Source organism: Lytechinus variegatus, chromosome 17 (genome assembly GCF_018143015.1).
Source record: "Lytechinus variegatus isolate NC3 chromosome 17, Lvar_3.0, whole genome shotgun sequence".
Taxonomy (NCBI): Eukaryota; Metazoa; Echinodermata; class Echinoidea; order Temnopleuroida; family Toxopneustidae; genus Lytechinus; species Lytechinus variegatus.
Genome location: NC_054756.1, coordinates 7,374,963 through 7,396,329, shown reverse-complemented (window position 1 = coordinate 7,396,329; position 21,367 = coordinate 7,374,963). Strand labels below are relative to the sequence as shown.

Below are 21,367 nucleotides of genomic sequence, written 5' to 3'. Positions count from 1 at the left end.
TGCGCACAGCATATCCACCTTGTTAGGTGCACAAGGCGCTCCTATACTACCCGGCTAAGCTAGCCTAAGGCGTTCATAGCGCACACAGCTTTTTAAGGAATTACTTCCTATATACCGTTACCTCACCTGGGTTGAGTGCAGCACATTGTGGATCAGTTTCTTGCTGAAGGAAATTACGCCATGGCTGGGATTCGAACCCACGACCCTCTGTTTCAAAGTCCAAAGATTAATCCACTGGGCCACAACGCTCCATGTCTGACAAAACTGAAATACACACACACACTATTCGTATTGTTCAAGTAAGTACCTGGTGTTAGCAGCTGGTGCATCATATAAGTATGTTGAAATGAAACGATTGTGACACAAAATGCAGTCTTTATAAGGTGATAAAGATCGTTTCATGCCATCGAGGTTTGAACGCAAGGTAAAATGAAAAAAAAAATCATCCGAGAAAACTAAAACATCGCTTTCAAAAGCAAGGAAAAAATCCTGAAAGTCCATTGAGAAATGAAATCGGACTATATTGAAATTGAACGATTAACACATATGTGGGTCAGTTGTCTTTATTGGCACTTGGGGAGATCGAGGTATTTCCTAAAATAAAACACTTCAGGAAAAAAAAGTTAGTGTGTGTGTCTCATTTCTATTATAGCTCATTGTATGTAATTACAGGCGCCGATCCAGACCGGAGTAGGGGAACATTTCTTGGTCGGGTTATTGTCAATTCATCCATTGCCAACTCGTCCACTCACCACATGGTCTACCTTCATTAAGTCCAATGCCACTCCGTCAATCAACATATCGTCTAACAACTTTTTAGTCCAATAACCATTTGGTCCAATCATCACTTCGTCTAATCACCAGTTCGTCTATTACAATTTCGTTTGATAACCAGTTGGTATAATACCCACTTTCTTTTCATTCATTTTGCACAATTGACACTTTAGTTTGATTAGACCAATTGCGGACTAAATGGCTATTGGACTAAATGGCTATTGGACCAACTGGTTATTAGACGGAATTGCATTAGACTAAATGAAAGTAGACCATGTGGCGAGTGGACGAACTGATGATAAACCAAATGATAGTAAACGAATTGGCATTAGACCATCTGGAAACAAAACCATTTTTCGTCCACTGCCTCTCGTAACACAAAATGTTAGCGATTAATCGCTAATTTGAAAGAGCAACTGTGATTGGTTTCTTGTCAGTCTATTGAGCAAAATGCGCATGCAACGATGATCTTGATAGGCTATTTTATTTTGCGATTAATCCCAACCCCCCCCCCCCCCCCCACCCATGATGAGGTAACTCCGAACTGGTCTTTTGCACTGAGATCAGTGGTCTATAGACGTGTAGACTGCGTCTGGAACCACGAGACTAGCAGTCAATCGGCCCATCCCACTATTCGACTGGTAACAACAATCAAGCCCAGTGATTTCGTACATACAGTGTACTTCATTCACTCTGTGCTTCCTATATCCACTGTATAGCAAGTCATTTGCTTCCGCGTACATTCTTTCAACATTTTGAGCTAAAAGTATCAGATTTAACACAAAGATGGCATCCCAAACGGTGAGTTAGCATTTTCCATACAGTTTGACTGCTTGTTAATGACTAGTGTATCAACCAGCTTGAAATATATGTGTGTAAGAATACGATGCACAAGTCTGGCTCAGTGTTTGCTGTATGTGAATGTTGTTTCCATACTTTCCTGAAATCTCAACACACCCATTCCTGGCATGAGTGAACAGCTGATCGTTGAGTGAACCCTACTGTGATATTCATTGATCGTATGTCGTCTGGTTTGATATGTTTATGAAGATGAAGATGTAAAATTTATGGAATTGAAGTGTGAAACATTCGATATTTCACACGTATGTTATGATATGGTGTGATGAACATTTTGTATTCCAAATCGTGTGTGTGTGTGAGAGAGAGAGAGAGAGATAGAGGGGGGGGGGTGAGTGTGAGGGAGGGGTGTGAGTGCGAGGGGGGGGGGGCGAGGATGAGAATGAAAAAGGGTGGGGATGAATGAAGATGGAGAGACTTAAGTCGAGGTGTGTGTTCAGTTTATCTGCATTTTAGGCAAGCTGGTTATATAGGTCACATTCGGTAAGGCATTTAAATTCTCATTACCAGGCCCTTTGGACAGGACCTTAAGTTGTCGGTCCTCTGGTTATTTTCTTACAAGCGTTCATGCTTTCTTACCAATCAGTTTAAAAAAAATCATATATCGGCAGGTAATTATATGAAGTGACATCAAAGCATTTTATGATTGAGCCAAACTCTTATTCTCATTGTTTTGTTTGTTTATGTTGGACGAGTTGTTATTTGTAATGCATAATTTTTTTGTGTGTGTGTTAGAATGCTTCGTTATACTGTTCTTACCGATTATAAATATCTACTGGCTTCATGGAATATAGTGCAAAGCAACAATTATAGATGCAGCTGAAAATGGGCCGCCACTACATTGCAATCCGGAATTTGTTCTGATTTTGAACTACGAGGAAAAATACTACAGCAATTAAACAACAGGGAAAAGCTTACTTTTTGCTTAGTGCTATAATAGTTGAGTTTAAGACCCAAAATAAATGACGACGGAACGAGGAAGGAAGCAATGTGATATAGAGCAGTTTCCAGCTACAATGCGGTCCAGATACATATGGGAAGTTCACTCTGATGATAAATTGATTTTGATAAAAGTAGAAAAAAATATTAAAGAAGGTTTAATGGAAATCCGTGAAGAATGACGGAGGTATATCAAGTTTGTATTTTGTGACGCCACAGATTGGCAGCTTCTTCATATATTATGGTGTGATATAAATTCCCAAGCGCCATTTTTCTCAAACATTGGAAGAGAATATATGCATAGACGCACATATAATATAAAATCGTTTAAACACCCCCTTCTATGTAAGAAGATATAAGTGATGCAAGTTTATTCAAACCAATCAAGTGATATAATACAAATATTTAGTACAAAGGTTAGCACTTGTGTTCATAATAAAATAATTGTATTGAGACAATTGTATTCATTTTATTTCATTGAAATTTGTGGAATTTATTACATGGTAATGGGAAAGATCCAAAGTTCCTCGCATGATGTCACAAACTAAAATATTTAAACATTCATAACTCTGATTTTTATTGATGGTTTTTATGATGTTTGGGGCAGGGGTAACTAAAAAAGAGGCCAATATACAGTAGTTTACACTGCAGTCACATTTCCCCTACGGCGGCCATACGGCTAGTCGAAAACAGCCATTATTCTCTTGTATCTCACTGATTGAATTAAAATGTCGACCATTTTCTGAGTCATCGAACCGTGTTAGTTTTAATTGAAAACCGATTCGGATTCATTGACCCTTGAGTGGGTTTTATGAATTGGACAACAATTTTACCTAAAAAAATACCCATTCCATTTGGAAGTAGTCTTGGTGCATATACCCTATCATAGATTAATCGGAATATTTTGTTTGTTTGGGGGGAAATAATATGGTGGTCAATCTATCTTAATTTGTTTAAATGAACACATGGACGATAAATACCTTAATAAATAATTTTTAATAAAGCTAAAAAGGTTTATGAACAATGAATACTGAATAAATGTTCACTGAATTAAATGAAAACGTGTTCTTTGTCTTTGTCAACTGAAATACGCACTTTCCAAAACAGGAAAAAAAATACACGAGACCAAGCGCTTGGTCGCTCCTCAACCGAACCCACCCCCCCCCCAAAAAAAAAAAAATGCACTTGCACTCTTACATTTGATAAGCTAGTATATTATTTGTAACCGCTTTCCTGGGTTGCCACACAATCAAGTTAAGCTTATATAAATTACAGTGACCCCTGCAACCTTATTGAATCGATATGTTGAAAATATCAATTTATTCATTGTTTTGAATGTCAGTTTTTTTGTTGCGTACTCTACGTGCTCTATGCAATGTATTTTCTTTGTTACGCAACCTTTTCTTCGTTAATTTGTATATCAACAAAGTTGCAGAAATCAAGAAATGAAATAAATAATTAATTAACGGGAAGTAAAATATCATATGAGCAGTTGGATACTGTTTTATCCCGATGGTGTAAGAATCCATCCATGGACTATTAGATTATGGTTTCGTTCAAACCAATCGTGGAATATTGGCTTTGAAAGGCCTGGAGATCAAATGTCTTACCAAATATGTCTGCTTAATTCAAGCCTCTGATAACAACTTTTACTGTTGTTAATTTCATATACACAGTGTCAGCATTGGCATTGTGTCAAACATTGTTGTATCTCATGTTGATCACTATTAGGGAAATAGAGGTGACAAATAGGGAGAAAGATGGGCATTTATCAGCATTACTTCGGGGAACTGCTAAGCCCAGGGCCTATGCGAAGCTGAATTTAACATGATTCTTTTTCTTTTTTCTTTAAATACGCAGCATTTTAATCTGATTGGGAAAATCTAGAATCTTCATGATCTCAGAGATGATTTTTTTTTCTGTATACCAAAATCTTGTAATTCGTCGGTAATTCGAAAATCCCTACTTACTACTTTATCAAGTGACCCGTTTCAGGATTATTGATTTAGAAAAACTACTGGTATAACCAGTGTCCTTCTTTTTCTACATGAGCATGATGAGTGATTCATCATTGTTTCTCTTTTATCCTCAGTTACAAATGAGTGAACTCGTTCGCTCATGTAAAAGTGAATTTAGAGTTGTTGTTATTGTTTTTTTTAACCCATTCTGGAGGTGATTACGAGTGACTTAGTAATGCTAGTCAATGAAAGATGATGAAAATAAAAGAAAGAAATCCCTTGAAAACATTGTTCAACAAACCACAGTTTTTTGACCTACAAGTGATAAGGAATTTGTTTATTTCATTTTTCAAATTTATTTATTTATCACATTTATTTATTTATTCATCATATTTATTCAATTATTTATTACTTTATTCATTCGTTTATTATTCATTTATTCATATATATATATATATATATACTTATTGAATTACTCATTTATTTTTATTTATTTATTTGTATCTATTAATTATTATTATCATTATTATTATTTTTTTTTTTTTGGGGGGGGGGGCAATTTGCTTTTTTTTTTAAATAATCTACAATTCCACATCCTTCCCTATTTACTTGTACCCGATTTATCCTGCTGAAAACCGGGTTTTAAGTGGCCGCATTATCATGATTATTGGGAGTTTTTGGTTAGGGAAACCGAGACCCCTTCCCACCTCACCCCAGACCAAACCCAGACGACTTGCGTTAACTTGGGGGAGACAGTCTACCCTAGATCCGGGAGCTGAATAGCAATAAATATCGGGGCACTTCCATTGACGAGTGGATACCCTGCGCGACCATGCTTGGGGCCTCAAAAAGCACCCGAAACAACTATTTTCCATAGTCTGAAAATGCACCCCTTAACAAGCATTGGCGGCGTGCGAAACCCTACCCTTAACAAGTTTTGGAAACAAAACGGTACCCTTGGCAAGTATTCCCTGAATTGACCCCCTAAACAAGTACAGTGGTATTTTAATTGTTATATCACTGACGTCGGTCGTCGGTTTTACCTTTACATGGGTTCAAAAACAGCCCCACCTCGCGCAAATCGGACTCTAATTCGAAGTTTTGGGGCAAAAAGTACATCCCTTATAAAACTTTTAGTCTTAATTTTTATACCCCCTCTTAAGCCAATCCCCACTCTTCTTTTCCAGTAAATGTGTACACAAAATGTGAAAATGACCATCAATCTCTGACTTCCTGTTTGTTTAGCGCCCCAACCCCGCCCTCAATATCATTCTGTGACCCTTGCTACTGTACTATAGATGTTGATCAATCATTCAATATTATAAAAAGTGGAATTTATGAACAAATTATGAAGTTGCGTGGGTTGTTTACCAGGGATCAAATATTTGCTTTCTTTCATGAAAGCAAATGCATATATTCTGTCATGCTTATTATTCAATGTTATGAACGTTAAATGGCTGATGGGGCGTATATAAAGGTAGTACTTGCAAACTTATTGCAATCTTCTAATCATAAATGGATATGCAGTATTCGATGATCTTTGATTTCCCACTATTGTCCAAATGTGACTTTATGTTGACTTCTTAATAAAATCCCGTTAAGTGAAGAGAAAGAAACCGTCAGCGACAAATCTGGCAATTCCACTCGTACAAAAAGTTAATTTTAATTAAGAGAAAAATCAGACGTGCTTGACGCTGAAATTTTATGTCATCAAAATCGGGTGTCAAATTTTAGTTTCGCTTGGTTTATGTTTCTGTGGTATTTTATTACATGAACTATGAAATGTTTTAAATTTGTTATTATAGCATGTCGGATTGCCGTTGTTATTAACCTGCTGTGATTTGATGAATAGTCGCGTTTTTTCATATCTGAAAAAATGACAGATTATACTGTATAATTCAAAAATAAAATACAAAAGAAATAGTGAGTGACATCGGCGACTCTGTCATTCGCATATCAATGTGTTGTGCTTATAACTATTTTGTGAAAAATAAGTGAAAATCTAAAAATGCTGTATCTTTCTAAATTTTACATCCATGATTGACGAAATTTGCAGGTTTAGGCTAGTTTGAATTTTCTATTTTTATCCAAATAAAGTTTTTATTAGGATGGACATGACCTTTTAATTTCATGGCTCGTTAACCGTTTATGACGGCGGGGGCGATGACACGTCTCTGCATGCAAGTTACATCTAGCGATACCAAGGGGAGCGTTGGATTGGCGTAGCTAGGGGAGTTGCTTCCTTTTTCCAAATATTAATTAGAAAAAATACCCTTTTTGTCCTTTTTGAAGTAACAAACGGCATATATTATTTCGTTCTTGCTTTTTACATTTATGGAAGATATAAAGGTAAGATTTAGTTTTTTACCTGATGGCATTATCTACTGAAATCCATCATTTTCCTTATCCCTCCATTTTATTAAATCCTTTATCTATTCTTGAAAGTATAACCAATCGCATTTACATGATTTAGGAGAGCTGCCAAAGATGTTGAATGTTGAAGAGACTATAGAATTAAAAAAAATAAGCTTAACCCCTGCTTGCAGTTGTCATCAATAAAGGATTATATTTCGGTATATCTTACGATATTGATACAACTATCCAATATATGAATTAAAATAAACTACCGACTGACTGTAAACTTGATGCTATACTTCTTACGCGACCTCCACACAGCTCGTCAAAACTTACTCATGATTGCAACTGGAAGGCATGGTCATGCACACCGCGCGCCCGAGCGTTGTTGGAGCGGTCGTGGGGCGGAGAGAAAAAAATCATCACCGCTTGCTACCGTTCACCATTTTCGATTTCGATTGTCTTTATTTTGTTTTCGATTTTTGTTTTTGATTTTTTAATCATTTTTGTGAGCGAAATTCGACCCCTCTCCCTACCGCTCCACGACCGCCCCAACAACGCTGGGGCGGCGTGACCAGGCCTTCAGAGCCTTCAATGAATTCCGGCCCTTCCAATGGCGCCGTTAATCTCCGTCCTTTGCGGAGGAAGAACACAGGAGAGCAATACAGGGGATAAGCAAGATCCATGATACAAGAAGGGGTTCCGCGCGAACACCCCCCCCCACCCCCGTGCACTTTTCCCCAACCTTGGAAAATAATGATGGGGAAATAACGCGCGAATTTTCAGTGACAATCATTTTCTTTTGTTGTTGGTGTTTGCTGCTCGTACTTGTACATGTAAATTAAAAAATACTCTTTTTGTCTGATATTTTTCATGAAGATCTTGACCAATTTTAAACAAGAACTATTTTACTTCTAAGAATTCTTAACATGAATTGACCCCTTGAAATAATTATAGTAAAAACAATGTTACAGCCGTTTGTTTGTTTTTATGCGGACATCTACAGGGCGTATAAAAAAAACCGGGACAGTTTTGAAAAGTCTATAAAAAATTGTTTCAAATTATTATATCTATATTTTGCTGTTAATAGATGCTCTGAGATGTTATATTTGAAATGCTATTTAAAAAATAAATTTTGTTCATGCTTGAGCGAACACGGGACGTTTTTGTCGGGGGTTCAAAAAAGGCTTGCGCCAAAATGGAAGAAATGAGACATTTGCTGATTAGACTTCCTCTTAATCTTTTCATTGTCTTTGCTACTTTGCTACTTTATATGGGCGGGAGGAGTACCCCGAGCCCCCATCCATCAGTGTGCCACTGTTCAAAGGAAAACCGTCGTAGCACGCAATCAAAGGATTTGAAGAAAAATAACATCCTTTCCCATACTTCCATACTTCGGTTTAGAAAAAAATGTTCTTGCCTAAAGAAGGAATATTAAAAGCTAAAAGAGAACATATTAAAGAGGAACAACAGAACAATCAAGTAAATAAGTAGTCTCGGAAATGAATTTTGACCACATAATTCGAAAATTATGGCAAAGATAATGAAAAGGTTAAGAGGAAGTCTGCTGATTAGCAAGAAATCCAACCAACATTTTATGCCATTCTGGCGCACGCCTCCTTTTTAACCCCGGACAAAAACATCCCGTGTTCGTTCAGGCATGAACAAAACTAAATTATTTTAATGGCATGATGAAGGATAAGACGTCAGAGCACCTATTGACACCAAAATAACGAGATCATAATTTGAAACAATTTTTTTATAGACTTTTCAAATATGTCCCGTTTTTTATACGCACTGTTTATAAATCAGAATAAGATTTTTTTTGTTCCTTGCAGCCTACCGTTGTTCCTTTCCCTCATTTCGACAAGGATGTAGATGCGCAGGGTCTACGAAAAGCCATGAAAGGACTTGGTAAGTAAATCAATTCAAATTCAAACAGCGGGGAATCGAGGATTAACCGATTAGCCGCCACAAGGAGTGGAGGGGGGGGGTGCAAATTGCTTCCAAGTTCCGTGGCAAACAAATTAAACAAAGATTTAGACAAAAAAATCTTTCCCATAAATCCCCCGCTCACTCTATCTCCCCCCCCCCCAAAAAAAAAATCTCCCTCTCATTCTCTTCTCTCTTCGGGAATACCTTAGTCACATTTCCCCTACGGCGCAGTGACCGTAAGGCGAGTCAAAATAGCCGTTTTAATATTTTTCGTTGATTAAAAATGAATAAATCGGCTGTTTTTTTACTCGCCACACGGCCCCGTATATTAGAGGGGAATTATGTAACTGAGGTTTAAGGACCAATTTGTTATTCTTCCAAATTTCTGAGCGTAAAGTAAAACGAAACACATGAAAGACTCCCATAAATAGCCACTCTGACGGGGGGGGGGTCATCTTTCCAATACACCCCCAATCTTGATGCCAGCGTATAGGGGGAGGACGAACACAAGACACACCTTCTTTAGAATTTGACACCCCTAAAATTCTTATTTGGTTATCTTTTGTTAATTTGTAAGTATATAATGATATATATATTTTTTTGTTATTTTCTGTGAATTTTGCATGAATCAGTCTTCGGACTGTTTTTACAATGTCTTTCAGAATAATAAATCGAATTGAATTGAAAATATATATGTACACTCCAAAATCACGCGTAATTGAGATTAGCTGAGATATCCGGTTTGTTTATTGGTTTATTATTACTGTATTACTTTCATGACGCACATGACTGAAATAAAAACTCAGATTTCCTCACAATGCTTATTGTCAGGATAGTCAGTAATTATGAACTGCTCTTTATCAGTTTCGATTCATATTCTATAGAGATCAGTGGCACAATGAGCCAAAAATTTGAGGGGAGGGGCAAGACATGGCATATCGAGCAAACTTTATGAAAGGTTGCAAGCGAGTGAAGCGTGCGAGCCAAGGCGACATTTTTATAACAAAATCCAAAAGTGTGATAGATTTCGACATCATATTTAGAAGCTATTATATCATATTTTCAAATAATTTTTTTAGGGGGCAAGCGCCTCCATGCCCCCCCCCATATGTACAGTATGACGTTGCTTACAATGGGGCAATTCCATAAAATATGTACGACCCCGGGGGGGGGGGCCACTTCCATTCACGAGTGGATACCATGCGCGACCGTGGGGTCTCGAAAAGCACCCTAAACACGTAGTTTTCATATTCTGAAAATGCACCCCTTAACAAGTATTGGCGTGTGAAACCCTACCCTTAACAAGTCTTGGAAACAAAACAATACTCTTGGCAAATATTCCCTGAAACGAACCCCTAAACAAGTAAAGGAATGTTTTATTGTTACGGGTCCTTCGGTCGTCGGCTTTACCTTATTTGGTTTAGTACGACCCCACCTTCTACACCTCGCACAAATCGCGGACTCTAAACACGTAGTGTTGGGGCAAAAAGGACATCCTTTATAAAACATTTAATTTTGTTTTATCATCCCCGCAAAGTCGACCCTAAACACGTAATTTTCCTAGCCAAATAGATACCCTTTTTTCATTATTTTTGTGTTTTTGACACCCTTATCACGTTACGTACGTAACGTGCCCTATCGTGAAAAAGACATCCTTTTTACGCGTTTTTTGGTCGCGCATGGTATCCACTCGTCAATGTAAGTGGCTCCCCCGGGTGTACGACCGACCTCGTTTTTGTAGGAACCATCATGAACTTTTCTGCCTCTGATTTCTTCTTTTGACAGTCTGTAATGTTCCGAAATGACCTTAACTTGGTCAGTTTATGAAGTGAAGTAAAACTTGAGAAAAATGGGGTCGGATGTGCAAAAAGTTTATCATTTTATGGAATTGCCCTGTATATATTTTAGGGATGAGGGACTGGATCGATGTAAAATCATTTTTAGTTTGATATCCATTTTTATTTTACGTTAAAAAGGAAGCAATTTCTTAGACCAGAAAAACATAGTATGTTCTCCCTTCGTCTTTCATATTTGTAATAGGTACTGATGAGAAAGCAATCATCAATATTCTTTGTTATCGAACAAACGCACAGAGACAGGATATCAAACTTCACTACAAGACGGCATTTGGTCGGGTAAGGTTTATTTTTCATTACTTTTTTATTTGATGATCCTTTAACAGGAACTTTAGCAAGCTCCTGTTAATGACCAAGTTCGCCCCAAAATTATCCCTTTAACAAGTTGATTTGATTTAATAAAGAACGCATGAAAATGAATGATGCATGATGATGAGGAAGATGATGATGATGATGATGATGATGTAATGATGGCGATAATGATGGTGATGATGAAAATGATGATGACGATGATGATGACGATGATGATGATGATGATGATGATGATGATGGCTATAATGATGGTGATGATGAGAATGATGATGATGATGACGATTATGATGATGATCATGATGATGATGATGATGATGATGAAGGTGGTTATCATGAAAGCGAAAAAAAAACACCATTACCAGGCTTGATTACAACTATACTGTTTAATATGATGTTAAACATTATGGAAGTGATACTGCGGATAATTTGGCACCAATGAATAGTTAAATGCGTCCTGGTTTTGAGTTTCATAGCATCAACAGTATAAGCGTTGGTAAATATTGCTTTGAATTATGTATAGCCCAAAGATCCTCCATTGTACCCCGTTTTCATTTAAAGTAAATCCGGACCTACCCATGGAATTGTATTTCCTAATATGGATTCATTGTTCACTCGCAATTTAAATTTTACTCAAATTTAGATCGGATTTTGTGTCGCAAATATCGATGGAACATATTCCACGATGCTGTAACAAATGAATGGAATGCTGTCGAATGTATTGGAGATGATGATATCATTTCTTCCTCTCCTCTACGTTTCTTTGATTTAAAGGATCTATTGGATGATCTGAAGAGTGAGCTGAGTGGAGACTTTGAGGATGTGATCCTTGGATTGATGGACACACCAGCTATGTACGATGCTAGATGCCTCAAAAGAGCTATGAAGGTAAATGATCATGCATGGCATGGGCGGAAATTCCAGGGGGGACATGGGGGACGTTTCCCCCCTACTGAAAATAGAAGGGGGACACAATATCAAATGTCCCCCTACTATTTGTGGTCTTTTATGATGGTAAGAATTACATTATTCAAAATCGAAATAAAACGTGTTTTTAGGACGGAATGACCTTACTTTTGGGATAATAACCTTTTTTTGCTTGTCAAATTTATTTTCGTCAAAATTACCTTAAATTTGGGGTGATAACCTTTTTTGACAAATTTTCCAGCCCCTTGTCCCCCCTACCTACTGGGAGAGATTTCCGCCCCTGATGCATGGGTGTCGATCGGTGTTCATGATTGGGGGATGACTTACACCAATTTTGCTCTCTTAGAGGGATTTTTAGGGGGCAGACATGTTGTAAAAGGGCGAAATTTGCAACAACAAAAAATTGCAAGCGAGCAAAACGAGCAAGCAATGGGTAGTATGGGTAAAATGCTCATATCGCTTTTTCACCGAAAGGAAATGGTAATATGCATTATATTTTTGGTCACATTTCATTTATGTTTTCTTCCTAGGGTGTAGGTACTGATGAAGATGCCATCTTGGAAATCCTGTGTGCCCGCAACAACGCAGTAAGTCCAAAGTGCCATTTTCTTTTCTATACCCTACCTTATTTTCCAATTACTGAAAGGGCGTTATAACGTCGTATTTTATTTACTAAGTCCACAGTTCCCCCTTTTTTTCTTTACCTTATCTTATTTTACAATTACTGAAAGGGTGTTATAACGTCGTATTTTATCTACTGAGCTTTTTCTTATGAATAGGAAACATTTATATGGCTTTATTTTTTGGTACATTAATAATGCGCCGATTGAGTTTATATGCCCAGTCGGGTTTTCTTTCTAATTGGTAAGAGGGAGCTAAAGAGGAAGGAAGGGAGGGAGGGGGAGGGGGTCATAGGAGAAGCACCTTTCACCATGGTGATTGTGGTGACTATGACATACCTTGTTGCCATGTATATCCAAACCTCTTACCATCATTGTAAGAATTAGTCGGACTTTACCCAAAAGTTCAAGTTAAACTTGCGACTTCTAAATTGTTCCACATTTTTACTCAACAAAATTATTGTTTTATTGGAAGAGGTGCAAATTGGCCAGACCTCTGCAATGCATGTCATCTTCAATGGCATGCTCTTTGCATTTGTGTGTTTTCTTGGGTGAGTATTCTCTATAAATAAACCAACGAGATCTGGGTTAGACCATACTTTCAGGAAATAAAACATAATCTCACAGTGTGTACACAGTGTGGAACTCATTGAGAGGTCCTCTTTACACTGATAACTTAAGGAATTCATATCAAAGTGTGAACCACCCTTTTGTTTCACAACCGCCCACCGTGTGAACACTCTTTGAATTGAACACTTACTCTGTAAAGGGGTCCACATAATTCTTCACACACTGTAAAAACTGCGGTCTTCAAACTGACACCAATTGTTGTTAATAGAGGACCACACCCTGAGGTGTTAAAATTACACCCTAGAGATTAAACATAACACCAAATAGTGTAAATGTAACAACAAAAGGTGTAATAACACCTATAGGCAGAAAACTAACACCACCAATTTAACACCGGTGTAAAATAACTGGTGTGGTCCTCTATGTGCACCGGTTAACACCACAGTTTTCGCTGTGCACTCTTAATTTGGCGCATTTTCATAGTGTGAAATCATATTTTCATAAAGTACACTGCATGAACACGCTGTGAGCCTTCACACTGTCAAAGTATCCACAGTGTGAAATTACACACTGTTTTTTCTTCACATGGTTGTATTGACACACTGTGAACATACAGTGTGACACTGTTCTTTGTGCGACAGGGATTTCACAGAATGCCATTTGCCCAACCGGTGAATGGTGATCTCGCAATATGTGTTCAATATGAACGCATCTCAAAATTTTGTTCACCTCCATCTGACGAATTGTCATAATTTTGCAGGAAATCGCTGCTATCAAGGAGGCGTACAAGAAAGGTAAGAGATCTATTAATGTAGGAATTACTATATAATAATGATTAGTTATGATAATGATGGGAACTATAGGTATGATATGAATATAGTAGAATCCTAGAAGTCGAATGTGTAATATGTTTCCTGATTGGAAATACCGCGAATAATGCCTTGGTGTGAAAGCTTAAAAATGGGAAGGGTTTCACACGTCAGTTTAACCATGGACCTATCTTGGTTTAACAGCCGCAAAACAGTATACGATCGTTATATTTAAACCCCTCAATTGTCATAAATTGACGGCTACAGTCCAATTGTATATTGCCTAATATTTCCTTTTCTCTATCTTCATAATATCAGTGTATAGTACATTATTAAATGCATTATTCCAAAGCAAAGAGTATGCATGCTGTATGAGATAGCCCTCTGTTGACCAGAAATGACCAGGGACTAGTGTAACATTGAATTAAAGGATAAACTCGATTCATACCGCCAATATAAATTTAAATGTAAATGAGTTTATTCTATATTACATCATTATTAATGTATATAATCATGAATATTTTATCCTCCTACAGGTGGCTTTGGAAGTAAGGATTTGGAGAAGGACCTTAAAGGTGAAACGAGCGGTGATCTGAAGCGACTTCTTGTTGGCCTCTCCGTGGTATGTAGATAACATATCTTTCTTCGTAGACGTAGGCCTAGCGCCATGTTAAAAGAGTAAATGCAGAGTAAATACAGTTTAGATTGTCTTGCCAGCCTATCGGAATTGGAATATAGACGGAATTATTTTAGATGCCTGTGTGCTCACTTAGAAAACAAAAGTTTGATATATAGCACCATTCAAGTTTAATGTCACATTGAAAACTCCTCTTTTGGTGGGATTTCTAATCTTCAGATGCCTTCAGATGAGTAATTCGCTACATTCTGCACCCTAAAAGGGGGCAGAGTTGTACCTCTGTTTTAAAGAAAATGTACAAATGTACACCCTTCTAAACATATAAACATTACCAAAAGGGTGCTCATTTTCACCCGTTTATTGAAATTAGGTGAAAATGTGAACCCTGATTTCTCTTTGACAACCCTTTTTATCATGAAAAAGGTGTGTTAATTTGAATATCATTGTTCCACAAAGGTATCAAAGATTTTTTTCTCACAATCGAGCAAGCAAGCAATCAATCAATCAATTTTATGCACTCATCGTATCTGTATCAATGTTTATTCTAGTTTCATACCACTGACATATATTATCATTATTTTGCGAATTTTGTTTAGATAACAGGTGTCAAAGATCATAATTTTCACACTCAATTTTTATGCACTCGTCGTATCTGTATTAATGTTTATTCTATTTTCATACCACTAACATATATTTTACGTTGCGAATTTTGTTTTGATATGATTTTTTTTCTGGATGAAAACTTTCCTGTTGCAGGGAGCTCGTGATGAGGCGGCATCATGTGACCCAACTAAAGTACAGGCCGATGCCAAGGCACTCTATGACGTAAGCATTATAACAATATTATTTCAAGAAATATACATGTATGATAGTTAAGCCAAATCTCATCATTCTAAAATTCTACTTTTGGTTTATCATACCATCAATGGATCAGCACCCGATCACATCACACTGTAATCATCCCAATCTAGTCTCTTAGATATTCCACTTTCTACAGAAGACAAAGGGCAGAAGTTATCCAGATTTTTAAGATTATGAGAGGGATAGACAGTGTTGATGCTGCTCTGTTCTTTGAACGAATCCATGACTCTCGTACAAGAGGTCATAGCATGAAACTAAGGAAGCAGAGATGCAGATCTGCCGTTTGCCAAAATTCATTCTCTTTAAGGAGCTGCAATAATTGGAATTCCCTGCCTGAGTCAGTTATAAGTGCAACTAGTCTAAATCAGTTCAAATCCAGACTTGAACTATTTTGGCACAACCATCCTCTGAAGTACAGACCTTATCAAAGATAAGAAACTAAACGAGGGGCACATAGGCATATTGCTCTACTATCAACATCCAAGTAAGTTAAAAAAAAAAATGGGCGATCGAGCCTTTGCTCATGCCGGACCAGCCCTGTGGAATTCACTACCAAAGGAGCTGAAGAACTCAAACTATGCAACATCATTTAAGGGCAACCCAAAATTATTTTGTTCATCAGCAGGTACTAGGTTTGAAGACAGACATTTTCCTCATTTGTAATTTACCCTTGTATTTCTCTTAGTTCTCTTTGCTTTTATGTTTTGCTCTCTTCTAACTCTTCTAAGCGCCTTGAACATTTAATTAAAATGGACAAGGCGCTATATAAAATCATATGTATTATTATTCATGCCTTAACGGGATATACAATTAATGCTACAATATTTAGTAGGATGATTATTGCGCAGTGCGCACACGTCCACCTCTTTATAGGTGTTCAAGGTACTCCTGTGTTACTTGCCCGTCTATGCGACTAACTAGGATAAGGATCTTTGTGTCCACAGCTTTTTTGGGGTGAATTCTTTCCTTCCTGTCGATAGCCATTTACCCCACCAACAACGTGTGGATAATATTCGTTCTTAAAAATAATGTTACGGCTGGGATTCGAACCCGCGAGCATCAGATTGAAATGTGAGAGCCAGAACCACTAGACCGCGACGCCCCCAAAGATAATTTCGTCTTCATGTACCCTCATCAAAAATATTGCTCGTTGAAACTAAAAGTACAATGAGATCCAACACCTATAATGTTATTAAACACAACACGATTAACTCCTTGCCTACTGGTACCAGGTTGCCTTTGGACGAGTTATATGTAAATTTCAAAATTCCGTAGCAAAATGCTTTAATTGATTTTTTAAATGTCCAATCTTTCTAGGCTGGGGCAGGTCAGCTGGGAACCGACGAGTCCGAGTTTCAGCGGATCATCGTCGGGCGGAGCAGGAACCATCTTCGTCAAGTATTCGCTGCTTATGGATCGGTAAAAATCGCCATCTTCTTATTTTAAGTATATGTTAAGTAGAAAGGAAATAAAGTGCAGGAAGGAAATAATCATCCACGCTTATTTCTGTAAATATTCATCAAGATATCACTTAGAGAATTTCTTTCTCAACATCCTATTGTTTCACACTGACCAGAAAGATTGTATATATGTGGGGGTGGTGGCAGCGATTGTTTTTTTTTTATGATGATGATATTAATAGACAGTTCTTGTATAACGCATATGACATTGTGAATAAGGTCTCTATGCGCTTCCAAAGGACTTGAATATTAATATTAATAATCAAGCAGCCTTCCAGCGCTCAGTGCATTTCAAGGAATAAGTTCGTGCCAGGTACCCATTCACCTCACCTGGGTTGAGGCAGCACAGTGTGGAAACTACGCCATGGCTGGGATTTGAACCCACGACCCTCCGTTTCAAAGTCCGGAGACTAATCCACTGGGCCACAACGTCTCATTACTTTATTGCTGAAAAGGGAGGAATGCTTGTAAACAACCAGAGGACCAAAAGGGGAAATGAAACTCGGGTCACCTGGATCTGTTACCCCCGCTCTACCGACTGAGCTATCACGCTTCCACCTCAAGTGAAGTCTAAAAATCAATCAGGTTGTGATATTTAAGAATAACAAATAAAAATGTAACCATCCGTGATAATTGCTGCAAATATATTCACTAATGCATGAATGGATTTAATTTGATTATTTATCATATTTTTGTTTTCAGTTGACGAGTAAATCCATCGAAGATGCGATCAAGAGCGAGATGTCTGGCAACGTCGAGACTGGCTACCTCAATCTTGGTAACAACCGAATCTTTTGCTCCCACTTCTTTTTGTGGCGATTTCCTTTATTCTAAAAATCATAGTGATGGAGGCGACGAATAATTGAATTTCCGTATTATGAAATGAAATAACGAAATAACCAAATACGTCATCAATAAGCAAGTAAAACAAGGAGTTTCATTTCAATCTTTGTCAGCATCAAGTATCATCGTGTCGAGGAATTAAATCATCGGTTTTGTCTGAATGACCCATCTCTTAAAATCTTTCTTGACTAGTTCGATTCATCAACAACCCCATTGAGTACTACGTCAAGAAGCTTCACAAGGCGATGAAAGGTCTCGGCACGGATGAGGCTTGTCTTATCAGGATCTTCGTCATGCGCTGTGAGGTAAAAAGAAAATCATTTTTTGTTATCATTTCAGCAGTTCCGTAAAATGATTAACTTCTCTGGACGCATATTTTTCTCCAGTGTCGTTTTAGAGCATTTTAACCTTTTGAATTCACGTTCTTGAGCAATTCTGGGCCTGACATCCACTCCTGAAAGGTTGCGTTATTTTGGAACCGCATACCAGGGGAGCGTTTCATCAATATTTTCATCCAACAAGTTGTCAGATCTGACCTTTTTCTTTGATTCCGATTGGCTGAGAGGCACTGTTCCTATGGTAACTGTCGGATAAACTGGTACTTGTCGGATAAAATGTCCGACAAGTCCTTTCATGAAACGCCCCCAGGACATACCGCGGTTGCAAATGTGGTCTCAAAACTTGCGCAAGCCTTGAAAGTAAACAGTTCGCGAGTGGCGCGGTTGAACAATTTTGCGCGGCAGATTTAATGGGGGGGGGGGTCCCCCCAGTATTAGGATTAGCTAACAGATGGTTGATTCATATTTAAAGCAAATTTAAGATTAAGAACAATTTTCTCTTCGCTCGCACTTGGTAATCATCCTTTATTCTTCTTCTTTTTCGGGGGGGGGGGTATATGGCATTGTCCATGTTGTTGGTGCTCTGTTTCGATTACTCGAATTTGAAAGTCACACTGCATGTCTCCTTTCTTTGATAATCTGCTAGGTTTTTGTTCATTGATCACGTTGATTTATTCTTTGGATTTTCTATATTTTTTCTATCTTTCCTCAGCATGACCTGGGTGACATTGCTCACAGCTACCGAGCCCACCACGGCACGAGCCTGGTGGATGCAATCAAGAGCGAGGTCAGTGGAGACTTCAAGCGAGCGCTGGTGGCAATTCTCTCTTAGATTCAACTCCTTTCTCATTCCAGGCTGAAAAGAAGTCGAACAATTTTACTCCTCTCATAATATTATCTCTTATACCAAAGCACTGAACGACAAAAATATAGGAAGACGACCATGCATGTGACATAACAGTGTTAGTTTTTTATGATTATGCGATAGTGGTGAGTCGGCACCCATAAAACAAATTGCACCTCTGCTACAGGTAATATTGACGGTAGACCCTGAGGTGGCGTGCAAGATTGCAACCAACAATCTGAAGCTATATTCAGCGTTGCATTTGGGGGCGCGAAGTCAATATTTTCCCTAAAGTAATGTGAAGATGAGAGCAGAGCAAATAATGTTAATTAAACATTAATTGGTTCCCTACTCTCATCTAACTTATGCACTCGGGTATTGATAAAACAATAACACAGGGCAAGTAATGGAAGTTACATACCAGAATGGAAAAGGATAATGACGATAGAATCAGTTTCTTTATGTAAAAAACAGTTATCTACCCGTGAACAAGTATTACATATATATAAAACATATAATATTTAAGGATTATTTTGTTCGAAAATGGTATTCTATTAGTTTTTTAATTATACAAGTGGAGGTAAAATAATTAAAGTCATCATGATCATGATTACAAAGAATGTGAATATTCAATTATTTAAGTATTATGAAAATTATGAAATTATAATTGTATTTTATGGGGGTGATTGGTTGAGGCACACTTTAGATAGTAAATTCATTATCGTGTACACAGTTTAGTCAGGGGGGGTTAAATACGTGGTTTATTTATGTGTAGAGTGACAAGTGCCGTAAAGATGATGTCTTTCATATTCCTGATTTTCCTTCAAGGGGGAATCCATGAAAATAAATACGAAGTGTACTTACAGTGATGATGTACTCCTCAAAAAGATGCATATATGACTGCATTTTATTTTAAAAGAAATGTTTTCAGTTTACAGATCAGTAATCTGTCCAGTGCTCAGTGTCATATGATATAAATAGATATAATCAATCTTGCACGCAATGAAAACGTTTTGACCCATTGTTGCCGTTGAATCCGCAGTTGCGTCGATCCAGAATGTAGAGCGCGCCGCTGAAGAGACAAGATATAGATTGCGTTGTATATGATGTGTTTTTTATGATTGATATCAATAATAAGATTGATTTCAATCGTAGAATTACCATCAGACCAATATATCATTATATCACATGACACTGAACTTGTTACATAGATAAATTATTCATATTCGTTTTCAAAAAGATAGATAAGAAGAGACAGATATTATTTATACAATTTTATAGATTCTGTTATTGTTGTAGTGGTGGCGGTTTTCCATTTATGTAATCAAATATTTTTAATACGCATATTTATTTTGTTCTACTTTATGATTTAATTCGGAGTATTAGATTGAATCGATTCATTTTCAACCCTAATCTTTGTTGAAAGTTTTTGTTATGTTTCTTTTAGTTCTATTATTCTCACAGATGCAAATCGAAATGAAATTTAGATTTATAAAACGTTGCTATCGTTCGTACATATATCATGACTATAATTCCAAATAGAGGCTGAAAATAAAGATAATGAATGAATTGAAACAATGGAAGTTCTTGCGGTTTTTTTTTTGTTTTAAACCTTCTCTCCCAAAAAGGACAAAATGGCTACAGATAGGCTATAACTAGGAGACAAAACTATGAAGACCTTGAAAATTAAATTAAGAAATAAAAAAAAGATTCCGATTGGGAAAGAAAAAGCTAGTATAAACAACGATAAACAAAGGCATACAGAGATAGAAGTTGATAGGGGACGAGAGACACAATAAAGAGAGAGAGGGGAGGGGGTAAGGATGGAGATGGGGGGGGGTGACCAGAGAGAAAATGGACGAGGAAGAGAAAAATAGTACAAGTCGAGGGATAGAGAAAAAAATTAATTATATTGATGGTGATGATAATGAGGATGATGATGGTGATGATGATGATGATGATGGCGATATTGATGGTGATGATGATAACGATGATGGCCATGATGATGGTGATGGTGGTGGTGGTGATGATGATGATGTTGATGATGACGATGATGACGACGATGATGATGATGATTATGATGATGATGGTGATGATGAATATGATGATGGCGATATTGATGCTGATGATGATAATGATGATGATGGTGATGATGATAATGATGATGGCGATAATGATGATGGTGGTGGTGATGATGATGATGATGTTGATGGTGATGATGATGGTGGTGGTGGTGGTGATGATGATGATGATGATGATGATAATGGTGATGATAATGGTGGTGATGATGGTGGTGGTGGTGATGATGTTGGTGATGATGATGGTGATGGTAGTGATGATAACAATGCTGATGCTGCTACCGCTCATGAAGACGATGGTGATGATGATAATTATAACGATAAGAAAACTGATATTTATATTATGTTTATCTTCCATCCTCTCCTTTTCAAGGTTTTTCTTCTATTCTCCATACC

At 37.4% G+C, this 21,367-nt stretch overlaps 1 protein-coding gene across 1 annotated transcript; it reads left to right on the top strand.

Moving 5' to 3' along the window:
- Positions 1 to 1,421: 1,421 nt before the first annotated feature.
- On the top strand, positions 1,422 to 20,458 carry LOC121430745 (annexin A13-like). The gene is made up of 12 exons (XM_041628122.1): positions 1,422 to 1,575; positions 8,723 to 8,798; positions 10,860 to 10,954; positions 11,759 to 11,872; positions 12,442 to 12,498; positions 13,862 to 13,895; positions 14,447 to 14,532; positions 15,304 to 15,372; positions 16,726 to 16,827; positions 17,571 to 17,646; positions 17,904 to 18,016; positions 18,762 to 20,458. Exons 1-12 carry the CDS (start codon positions 1,561 to 1,563, stop codon positions 18,879 to 18,881), a joined length of 957 nt encoding a protein of 318 aa, XP_041484056.1. The 5' UTR covers positions 1,422 to 1,560; the 3' UTR covers positions 18,882 to 20,458.
- The last annotated feature ends 909 nt before the right edge of the window (positions 20,459 to 21,367 follow it).

Excerpts from the sequence above, each read along its gene's own strand:
- LOC121430745 (XM_041628122.1), top strand. Across the intron at positions 13,896-14,446 it reads CAAGGAGGCGTACAAGAAAG|GTGGCTTTGGAAGTAAGGAT; the intron begins GTAAGAGATCTA and ends ATCCTCCTACAG. Across the intron at positions 14,533-15,303 it reads TTCTTGTTGGCCTCTCCGTG|GGAGCTCGTGATGAGGCGGC; the intron begins GTATGTAGATAA and ends TTCCTGTTGCAG.